This window comes from Heliangelus exortis, chromosome 4 (assembly GCF_036169615.1).
Source record: "Heliangelus exortis chromosome 4, bHelExo1.hap1, whole genome shotgun sequence".
Classification (NCBI taxonomy): Eukaryota; Metazoa; Chordata; class Aves; order Apodiformes; family Trochilidae; genus Heliangelus; species Heliangelus exortis.
Genome location: NC_092425.1, coordinates 30,692,521 through 30,704,836, shown reverse-complemented (window position 1 = coordinate 30,704,836; position 12,316 = coordinate 30,692,521). Strand labels below are relative to the sequence as shown.

The 12,316-nt window shown below is 38.2% G+C and overlaps 1 protein-coding gene across 1 annotated transcript in view; it reads right to left on the bottom strand.

Annotated features, from left to right (window-relative positions):
- Positions 1–12,316, bottom strand: part of SMIM14 (small integral membrane protein 14) — a 39,270-nt gene that overhangs the window by 8,005 nt on the left and 18,949 nt on the right. Inside the window, exon 3 of the mRNA XM_071743745.1 lies at positions 3,092–3,140. Within this exon, the coding sequence (XP_071599846.1) occupies positions 3,092–3,140 (49 nt within the window). The remainder of the gene's footprint in view (positions 1–3,091; positions 3,141–12,316) is intronic.

Sequence of the window (12,316 nt, the reverse complement as noted above, 5' to 3'; positions counted from 1 at the left end):
TCTGAATGTGGTAAATCGAGGTCACAACATCTGGGAATTGCTAGAATATGGAGGAAAAAACCTCAGGCTTGTGGCATCTCATTTCCTTTGACATGGAAGGCTGACTGTGAAGGGCCATGAGCCATCAAAGCAGCTCAGTACCAGCTGGGGATCCTCCCTGGGCTGGATGAACCGCTGATGTTGCAACTGCAACACATTTCAGAGAAATCTTCCCTGCTACGCTTGCACTAGACAGAATTCAGAAAATAATTATCTCTTATTAGTAATTTCTAGGGAAATTGTAAGAGCTTCTGATTTGCTGTGCATAAACAATCCCAACAGAATATTAGATGTGTTGCATATTCAAAACTTGCAGCCTTTTTCCTCCAAGGCACCCACTGAAATGGAAGAAACAGTCATCAGACTGATAGATGCTTTACCATCGCAGCAGATAGTCAGATGGAAAATAAGCAGACAAACAGCTACCAAGCAGAATGCCCAAATCTCTCTGAAGTGGTGCTCATATCCTGCTTGAATGCAGGACTACAAATCCAAAAGCACTGATCTTGACCTTGGCACTAAACTCTGCAGGGCAGTCAGACAGTATAATGGTGCCAACAACCATAAATAAGAATTTGGAGCTAATAACACAAAAATGTGAATGAGGGAGCCTTGATGATACTGCTTTGATCTGCCTCCAAAAATCAAAAAAAGATCTGAAATCAAGGGTTGAAAAAGCAAAGTGTGCTCAGGAAGAATCAATGCAGGGTGTTTCTGATAACTTCCAGCTGGTACCAATAGCGTAACAGATGATGCTGCTGTGACACTGGCTGAACCACAGCCCTGACGTTTCCCAAAACAAAACCACACACATCTCATCAGTTATTCCACAACCTTGCAACTTAAGAATCTGTGTATGACAACATTCCCAGCTGCACTTCCAGAAGGAAGACCAAATCCTGGGAATGAGCAAACAAGTGGGAGCGAAACAGCTTCGTTGTACAAAGGTCCTGAAATGAGGAATCAAAGTCAGCAAGTTACAGGAAATGATACTGTGGGACCTAGGGAAGAGGAGACCCACCTCAAAAATAAGCTTATCACAGTATAGCTCATCAGAACAGGATGAAGCAATGCACAGAAGACTGGCCCAGAATTGTTTTAATCTGTCTCTGAGAACATCTCTTGAATCTTCTCCAGGCTCGATCTGTTTTTGCCTTTGACAGCTGGGAATCTTACAGAGCTCATGTTGGCCCAAGCACAGAGTAAGAGAAGCATCACAAAATAATCTGACAAACTGGCAGTCTGTGTCATTGCATCACTAGAAAAATACCTTTGCTGGAACCAAATTTAAGGCACTATAATAACATAGGAGACAGTTTACTCTGTAATTTTTGCTTTGATTTTTGAAACAAATCACTGGTTTGGAACAATTGCTACCAAATTGCTTGCATCTGCAAAGGCAGTTATTGCAAGGACCTTTTTCAGGATGGAAAGCTACTTGCCACAAACAATTCACATCCCCAGCATACTATAGCCTGGTAGCACGAAAGGTATCCCACAAGCTTTGTGCCCACACATAAAAAAACCTTACTCATTTACACAGTCTTGAGCCTAAGAGATTCATAAATTTGGTGAGCCAAGACTCCCAAGGCTTAAATGAGAATGACCTACGGATTGCTTGATTTTGACTGAAGTTCAGGAAGTTGCACAGCCTATCTGTGTCTACTTCAAATACAAAAAATACTCTGTTACTTGCCTCTTTCCCTTTCCTACATCCCTGTGATCTATAAAAAACAAACAAACCACATGTAGATGTCTAAGGTGTGGGAGATGAAATCAAGTCTGCCCTTTGAGAGGTCCATTTAGGAGAGGAAAGGTGCTGGAAGTCACACAGCCTAACATGGAACCCCATAAAGAAAGAGTAAAGCCAGCAGCACCAAGCACCTGCCTTTTTTTTAGTGTTTATCTGGGAAAGCTCATTGCTTTTCACCTTCAGCCCAACATGGCAATGACTCTGGCAATGTTTCATACTGGGAGGGCACAGTGCAAGTCCAAGCCAGATGCCTATCTCTAAACAAGTTTTACTGGGGAGTGAAGAGGAAGGAAAACGAGAGTGAAAAAAGGCAAACCCTCTCCCTAACACCCTAGAAACCCTGACTGCACTGCTCCTGGACCTGTAGAAGACAGGCATCAGCAGCTCCTTCTTCCAGGAACACTAATGAAATGCTCCTAGCTCCCTCTGAGCATTACAGTAGTGCTGTGCTGATGCAGGCTAATTGAGAGTGTTCATATGCTCAATTGGTAAAGCAATATAGGACAAACAGATCCACTTCATTTTTATTTATAAGCATTTGGCAATGTTCCCTCTAGACCATGAAAAGTGTAAACAGAGTGCCTCAGGGCAAGCTTACATCAGTGCATAACCTCTGCACAGCTATGCTTCCCTGCAGATGCTGGTAGTGATTGACTGTCCTAGTTACATTCACTGTTTGGGGGAGTTTTTTGGATGTATTTCACAACAAATTTCAAGGAAATGCATCCATCAATACTTTGCTAACTACACAACAGAAATGCAGTCACAGTGTATGTCAACTTGTCAGTCAGAGCTGGAAGGGAATCTCCTGTCTCTCACAGAGGAGTAGAGGTTTTACAGGCCTGCTAAGAAGTTTCTCAGCCTCAGCCATGAACAGGTGTATGTGGGGGGGACTCTGCTGAATATCCAGTCTTCACTGGTTAGGCTGCTATGGCTGTAAGGACAAATAAAGCCCCCTCCAAATTTTCCCCTTATGGAAAAATTCAGATTATCCTATTTGGAGGTTAATGGTAAGATTCAGTAATGACCAATGGTCATGCTGGCATATTGATACATCCAGCCTGCTCACCATACAATGCTGCTTCCATACAATGCTTCCAATGTACAAATGTTAATCTGCATCACAGACTCTCAGAAATTACCCCACCACATAGTAAGTTTAGCACTGTAGTACTTGATTTCACATAATACATTCCTGCAACATTATATCATCTGCTGCATTTTAAAGACCAGTCTAACTGTATTTTAATTACTACTCTTTATTTTACTACTGTGCATCTGATCTCAAGAGTAACTCACATTCCCGAAGGCATTCTGTATCTGTGCAGTACGACTGGGATTGTCTCAGCTGAAACAGAGAAAAAGAAAGACATGACATTTAGCAATGAGACTTGGTCAGCTTTTACTAAGATCATAATTCAATATAATGTCAGAGCACAATTTCAAGATAAGGAAGATTCTAACTAATCCTTTACTTCACTGCACTTTGCTTATGGCGTGTGAAGAATCCCAGGTATGGAGGCAGTTTCTGAACACTATTTACACAATACCTTTAAATTCCCTGATTCAATTGCTGCTGTTTCCACACAGGTTGCAAACACTGAATGCCTTTTAAAATTCAAGTTAAAAAGCTATAGTGTTATAGACACTGTTAGATACAGATATACTCACTACACCCATTTTGAGATTTATACTGAGTAGGTGATACTACTGTTATCTGTATCAAGTAACTTAAAAATACTGTGATTACATAACAAAAAATGATCAGACTGTGATAATGGCTATGTACCATATCAGAGAAGCTGAATTAAAAGTTCATATTCATCAATTAAAAGTTCAAACTTAGCAATTACTATTTTTGCCACCTAAAATCTTTTCTTAAAAGCAGATTTTGGTATATATTTTGCTATTTTTTTCTTTTTACTGGTGAGCAAACTGCTAGCAATTGCAATAACTGTTTGTATTTACAGACTGGGTAAGCTTGCTAACTGCAAGAAAAGTCAGCACTGGATAGCCTGCAAATCAGTACAACTATTTTACAAATGACAGACTCAAAAAAGAAAGATAAATAACACATTCTTTCTCGGGCATGGAGAGGTTAAATGGATGGGATTTAATCTGTTGTATTATGGAAATAGGTGCTTCCTCAGGCAAATTACACTGCTTAATGATAAAAGTTGTAAAAAAAGTACAGAATTGTTACAATGCCTTAGTTAGAACAGATATTTGCTTTTTGACAGGTTTTATGTCACGGTGGTGTCAAATATCCCAACATTTCTTGTCACAACAGGCTAATCTGTTTATTGTCAGCATAAATATACAAATGTAAAAGAGAAGAAATCCAATTTCCCCTTGCACTGGCATAACTGATTTGCTCTATATAGTAATAATATTATGCAAAGCACATCAAGGAAACAGATGAACCACTAAAGGAGGAAGACATTTGGAAAAGTTTAAGCTCCTTCCATTATCATGAAGATTTTCAATGACTAATGCTTTTGACAAGGAAAAAAAAAGTAAATGGAGATTGATCACATTAATTCTTTCCTTAATATATTAATATCTGCTATCAAATTTACTGAGACTACAAAGAATTTCCTTAAGAAGTACTAGGAAGGCTGGATTTAACCTTTCAGCTACTTTTATACTTAAAAACAACAGCAGGGGAAATAAAAAAGACTTCTTTTTACCTTATTAAAAAATCTATCAAACTATGCACATTTCCTACCCTTTTTATATAAAAGTAAAAGCTCATTTATTTTGAAACTTTGAAAGTCATTCTCAAAGGGGAGTGGTGGGGGGATGGTTACATCAACAATAGTACCAATTCCGAATATCTGGCACAGAAAGACTCCTGAACTGGGAAAACTGCCTATCCTATACTCACATTTTAAGGAGATCAGCAACACACCTACCTTCTGTTTGTACAAGGGTTTACTTCTGGAAGGGGTTTAATTTATAGTCCCCACTCTGTTAAACACAGCTTGCAGATATTCTTAACACAGAATGGAAATGGGTAACAGGCATACAGTAAGAAGCATTGCACAGATCTACAAGGACACAGCATCTTGTTATCCCTTTGTCCCCTGCATGCCCAGCACTCATTCCTACAGCAGGGAGTGTTGCCAGCCAGGCAGCAGTGCCCTGAGGGGTTCAATATAATCTATCTCTCATTCTAAGTATTACACTCTTGTCCAAATACAACTTTTCTAAACCATGCAATTGACATTACTAAAAAAGCTATCTCAAAAAATGGTATGTTGTGGTTTACATCCCATTCCTTCACTTGCCTACCAGACAGACTTCCACTGCTACTACAAAAAAACCCCAAAAACAGATGGAGCTCCAGCTTTGACTGACACAAATATGTTAACCAGCAGAGAAACTCATTTAACAACAACAGAAAAGTGTTCTGGCTACAGCTAGGCCTTTCGTCAAGAGTGCTCTCAGGGGTAGCCATGATCACACCATGACATGTCCTTCACTGTTCCCTTGACTATTTCATCATGAAAAGTCTACAAACTGGAAATGCCTGATGCTGTAAGCCACTAGATTAAGACACAATGAGTATTAAATACCTGAGATTTTGTGTGCCCAAGGGATGCACTCAGACACTGAGCTTTATCCTATGGGCATCCTTGGTGACTTCTCAAAAGACAGGACAGGCTCCAAGAGTTTAGAATGAAAAGTACTGCTGGAAACACCAATGACAGAAATACTACAGCAAGCAAGCAGTCTTAAGAAAAATACCATTAGGAGCTGCTCTACCGAGCTCTGCTGAAAAAATTCTCTTGTATTAGACCACATCCTGCCAATAAGGAAAAGAGTCTGCTTATGTATGGAAGAACAATGTACAAAGGAACCTTTACAAAGGTCAGAGAGCCACCTGTACTTTGTCTGATAATAAATAGGGCTGTGTTCTCCAGAGAGCTTAGACAACAAGTATTTTTTTTTTTCATGAGGATTTAGAAACTAATTTGTAAGTTCAGAAACCTCAAATTATGTTGTGAAACAGTTTAAAAAGTATGAAAGAGCTGTATTTTTTAGAATTTGTGTAGAATTCCTCTAAACTGAAAACAAAACATAATCATATGATCACACAGATTTAAAGACCCCACCTTAAAAAAATATTACACTTCATAGTTACTGCTACATTCATATCCAGCAATATAAATATTTATTAGAAATAATAGGAGGGAGGGCTCTGTAAGCCAGGGAGCCAGGTTACAAATCTATTTTTAACAGCTCAGTGGCAGGTTGCATATTGTTCTCTTGGGATGAAACATGGCAGAAGATGGAAAGCAAGCAGCAGTAAAAACAGGTTTTTCTCAATTCACTTGGTTGAACCAGTTCCTAACTCTGTAACCTAATACAAATCTGATCCTTTATGGTCACTCAATTAGTGAAAAGTAGAGAAACAATTCTGGCACGCATGGGAAATGCTTATATAAGTTGAATGTCTGGGAAAGGTAATGCCTTTTGCTGAAACAAGAATGCCCCTTCTACCAATTACATCTTTCTTGATAACTACACCCTTAAGGGACATAGCAACTGTTAGGAAAAAAAATTAATGTGAGACATTTCAATCATCAGGTAATTGAAAAAAGAGAAGTTATCAGGGACTGGAAATAAACAGTCCTTTGTATTCAGATTTTCTATTACAATGTGGAGGGGAAGTTTAGAGGAAAGTTTCTGGAATAATAATAAAAAGTTGAACCAGACCTTCCCTCTTCTCAACAAAACCCTCAAATAGACTTGTCAAATGCACTCACTGCAAACCCACTCTGTGAGTTTCAGAGTGGAAACACCATAGAGCTGATGAGAACATTCTGAACAGAGAACGAATTCTTAAAATATGTTAACTCTTACATACTTAAAAGCTTATTAATGGTGGGTTTGGCTTTATTTGCATTACAGAGATTGTGCTGTCAAAAACATTAATTTAGTGGAAGATTAATAGTTGACTGCATGATCCAACACCTTCTAAAATCAGCAACAGCCTTTCATGAATTCCAGTATGTTCTGGAGCAAGCCCTTAATAAGAACACAGATATTAGGTGAATAAAACAAAACATCAGTGCTTATTCAGCAAAAAAAGCAGAGAGTGAAAAACGATACAAAATTAAATATTTGTAGAAATTATTACTTTCTTCCATGTAAATGAAGAGGATTATATCTGAATTTTAACATTCTCAGTGCAGTTTGTCATCCAAATACAATAAATGGCTTGGTGCATCTGAGCCAAAAAATGAACTATTTATCTTTTATTGTTCAAAGTGAAGTAAAACACAAATTGTAAACCATATTAAAGCTAAAAGGAAGCTAAAAAGGCTTCAAAATTTTCTGGTTTAATGGAGTGCAAACTTACAGGCAATACAAGTAATAATACTAATTATAAATGCACATTGTTCAAAATGCAACTGTGAACTTTGATTACCTCCAAGAACATTTAGAATCATGATTAGCTTAAGTTAAAATAAATTAAATTAATAATCCCCACACCACAAGAACATTTGTTCAATATGAGTGTTTGGTTTCTATGAAGCTTCACATAAATTCTTGGAACTGGGAGACACAAGAGGCTGAATTAAAGCAAATCAGTGTCCACTCACTGACTTAGTTTAAATGTAAACCCAACACAATGCCAAGAAAAAAAGAAAGCAAGTTAATTCTAGTGGTATGAACAAAAAGGGCTTTACTTCACTCTTTCCCTGTGACACTCTAATTTTGCATCGCAGAAAGAAGAGCACATTTAAAATGTCTCCCAGTTCAAATTTAAAACAGCTCCTTTTTTTTTTTTTTTCCTTTTTCCTTTTTTAGCCCTAGCTCACACTAACACAACAGTGTTTTAGCTCCTGCTCCTTTGATGCTGTATATCAAGTTCAGGTTCAGGTTCAACATGCCACCTTGTGGATCAAGAGGATCCACCCATCAAGCACACCTGAAACGTGACTGTGCCTTGTTGCTACTCCTATTACAGATGCCATGTTCTGACAGGAGTCTGCACAGATTGCAGCAATGAGACCAACCACTTTTCAGAATCCCCAGCTGTGAGCAAAATGTGAAGAGTCACAGTAAAGTGACGTCACTATCTGGAAACTTTTCTGTGAAATCACTGTAGCAAGTAATGTCTCTGTGTTTCCATGAAAACCTACTAGGGGCACACAAACGTGCCACTGTGTGGTGAAAACAGGGTGTGAACTTTTACTGCATGTTAGCTGCTCCACAAAATCACTTAAGTCCAAGTGAAATAGTAAGCCCAGTGAACCAGCTTCATCTACCTAAACAGAGAACTTTTTTTTCCAATACAATGACCTCAGCCACTGGGATCATTTCAGTCTTCCCATGAAATAAGTCAGGATAGCTTGCTTGTCTCGCTCATCACAAATAGCTACTATGGAGAAGAAATTCAGACTTCTGCATCCCTTCCCAGGAACTCATTCTTGTGTCAATTCCCTTACTTCCTCTCCTGAGAAGTTTCCTGAAACTTTCATGTGAGTTTTCAGAATTTGCCTAGACTTCAACAGTTTACAAATACTTGGACTGGTTCTGCAACCTCTGCTCAGAAATTTTTTTTTCAATTTCAAAAGCCAGTGGCACCTTGCCTGAAAAAAGACTGAGTTCCTACCCAGTATGAATGCTTTTTAAGAGCTAAGTATATTATTGAAGAGCTAAAATAAAAACCCAACCAACCAAATGAAAACCAAACCCCAAAGACAAAGCAGAGACATATGAGGAAGATAGAGTTTTGCCATTTTCAGAATAAATAATGGCATAACCTTTGTCCAAATGCACCTTCCAATTCCAGAAATCGTGTTATAAAGAGGTAAAAAAAACCAGGACAAGTGCCAGTAACAAAGTGCAACATCCAATATAGTCCAATGTGAATGGCAGATGAGATGAAAATTAATTCTTTATGTAGTGATAGTTAAAATAACTGCCTTTTAGAATAACTTGTGAGTCAGCTCAAAGCAGAAAGAAATCCTCAGAAAAGACACGAATGAAAGATTAGCAGGTTCATGAGCCAGGTCAGGAAAAGACCTCCATACAAAAAATTTGTCATGGAAGAAAGCCCAGAGAATGTGTGAAAGAAACTGATAAATTAGGTACAAAGATAAGAGAGCATAAATGGATAATGGTGCCAGTGAAAAGAAAAGGATAGATAAGCAGGAAAGCAAGGACAGATAACTGGCTTGATATCATCATTTATGCCGTGAATAAAGCTAAATTTAAAATTGAATCATAAAGACTGTTGATAGAATTATTTTTTTTTATAGCAAGGGCAAAATATCCCTTATGAAAATACCAGCAGCTTAGACCAGTTGTAAACTCTGCTTTTTCTCTCCAGTGATGCCAAAAGCTGACAAAACGATGGCATACTCCTGACTGCATTCTCATGCTTCTGAGTAATGAAATCACTGTTTAAGCTTTGTTGGCAGCCTCATCTATTCTGTGTAAAGTATATAAATGATTTAGTAAACAAAATGATAAATAAGTTCCTGTGGTAGGATAGGCCAGTCCTGAGTACAAGCCAGGTTGCAAATTCAGTTGTATCATTATCTGTACAGTTCAGATTTAAAGATGAAAAAAATGACACCTACATGCATTATTCTGCTACAAGCTGGCCAAGAGAAGTAAGAAAAATAAGGGGAAAAGAAGGACACCCTAATGGAATCAAATTGTCTCTTAAACTACATTACCTTCTTTTAGATGAACAAAAAAGGGAAAGGTGAACACTGCTTTGCTCACGTCTCCATCTTCTATGAGCATATGCAGGATTAAAATAAAACAGATGATTGTTCACATGGGGACAGAATAACAGTTTGCAACAAAAATATAGAGTTTGGTTCTGTAGGTGACAAGTGGTTTCCCTCTCATGGCAAATAAGACAGAAGGAGGGTTGGTACCTTTCGGAATAATAACCCTAGATTACAAACCAACTGTTAAGACCCATCAGCCAGTTACAACAGAGGGAGAACATTAACTTTCATACTGAAAGATATGACATTTTATGGAAGAAGTGGCAGCAGTCACACGGATCCCTGTGCAAAGAGGAACCTTGATTCAGGCAAGAAATCATTCTTCCCTTTATTTTCTCATTTCTCCTGCAATTACTGTTTAGCCTCAGCATCATAAGTATCCCCCTTTTCCACACCTCCTTCACTTTCCTAAAATTGAATTACTTTTATTGGTACTTGTTTTTATAGTTTTGATGGCCTTAAGGGCCTGGGATTTCACTGGAATGCTACTTTTAGTGAGTGCAAAGCAGAATGAATCAGCAGGTCAGGGGGACTCAGGGACAAGAAGATGAAGCAGTGTGATAGTCAGGATCACTACATGGAGCTCAAAGCACCTCTGACTACAGAAACTACTAGAGAACAAATGGACAAGATAGAATATTAGACATTATTACCACAGAAGCACCTGAAAACATTCAGAAACAACATACACCAATCTCCCAAGAGGGTATCAGCAAATTTAGAACTAAAATACAAAACCAGAATAGATGTGGGGTTTTTTGACCAGTTGAGTATCTTGTGCAAAGGACAGCCTTGAGGAAAAAGTTTAGAACTTAGGAGTTCCAACTAAAGGAGTTCCAACTTAGGAGCTCTACATGTCGATTACATCCATATGTGGCTGGACAGAAAAAGCACAATTTTCTCCTCTTTCCTCAAATGAGACAGCTACAACACAACTCTGGTCTTCAAGCACAGTTCAGCCATTCATAATACAGTTTGTAGCTATTAATTACTTTTGTAATACCAACCTGTCAGAATTTTTAATGCATGATTTTCTACACTGCTTGTGATACTGTCACACTCTGCATGTTTTGATGCAGCAATGAAGTGTGACCGAGATTTTTTTGTTTTTTTAAAAAATATATACTGGTTAAGAAGCAGCAGCTTCCAGCACACTACAAAGCTCAGGAATGGGAAACCCAAAGAATGACAGGCATCCTCAACCTTCAGTTAAGTCCTGACACCTTAACTCCTTGAGGGGAAAAAATAGTCCCCAAGGGACATAGACCTGAGTGGACCATTTGTTTAAACATCCACTTATCTGTCTAGAAAATAGCCCTATTTAAACTGCTTGATCTAGAAGTAGTTTCTATCTTAAAGACCATTAGCAGCACAGGAATTCAGTGATACAGTTTTGAGGCCTCAATCTGTACAACAAGAGCACCTTGAGCACCCAGTGAAGGTGGGGAAATGGAAGTCAGTGGAGCAAGGGTGCTCAGACACATGCTCATACCCTGCTACTCTGACCTTGTGTTTTATTCTTTCTTTACTTATTTGTTCTGCTGTGCTTTCAGTAGAAGGCCACATCAGTAGGGTAACTCAATTTTGCTGGTGGCCTTAGGGACTATTTAAGTCAGGTTTAGCTGTGCTGACATCTCAAGAGATTTTCAACTCTTTGCAGCACGCAATGCAGATCTATTTTAGTCATCTCTGTTTATTCTGTGTGGTTTGCACAAGGTCTCCCTCAGCCAAGATTCATGGCTGTGCTGGATACTATTGCAGACTATGCCAGTTTATAAGACTCTAAACTGACCTGGTCAAACAAATTATATGGAAACTTGGCTGATAAAACAGTGTTCGAAACAATTGCATTGAAATAAAGAATTTGCTACTTTTGCTATAAAAATCTAGTTATATCTCCAAATACAAGAGCAATTAAAATGAAGAATTACTTGCTTTGTATTCCTGAGTTTTTGAGACAGTCAAGCCTTCTGGTATAGCAACATAACTAGACATGGGCCATTACTTTGCAATTAGCTACAGAAGAACAAAACACAAGGTTGCAATTCCCATCAAATCAAATGGTTTTAAGGCCATCAAATCCCTCTAGAACTGATGACAGTTCACCAAAATGAGTCCCTATGTATCACAGAATTAGAAATGTTTTGGGTTGAAGAACCTATTTTTCATTTTCATAGAAACCAGTATGAGGCAGTTCTGAAGTCAGACTTTCTATAAGTCAAATAATATTGTATCAGAAAGGGAAAAAAAAGGATGTTTACATCACACAAAGTTATGTATTTTGCTGGTTTGCTTTGACATTTCTGTCCTCTCTAAGTAGTCATACGAAAGTGTCAATCTTCATGGAAGATGCTCTCTATACAATTACCCTCCACCACCACATACACTGCATTTTCAGTCAGTTTAGTTTTCACACTTGAACTGAGCTAAGATACTCCATGGATCAGCCATGCTTATTCAGAGAGCATCAAAGTTAGGAAGAATAACACAGTGCAATCAGATTTTTATTTTACAAAAGAAGTGGAAAAAAAGGGAAATAAAAAGGGCTACATTTAATATAGCAATCCAGACATTTGCTGTCTTCTGCTACAACTAAGACAGAAATTATTTGCTCTGGATACCACACAAGGACCCTCACAGTGATTCTTTCAAACAACTGGCTCCTTGTCTGACAGAGTCCCCCTCATTAAAGTACTTAATGTCATTTGTTGTTCTTCATTCTTGAACTTTGACTCTTCTTGTCAAAATTGGTTTTGAAGATGGA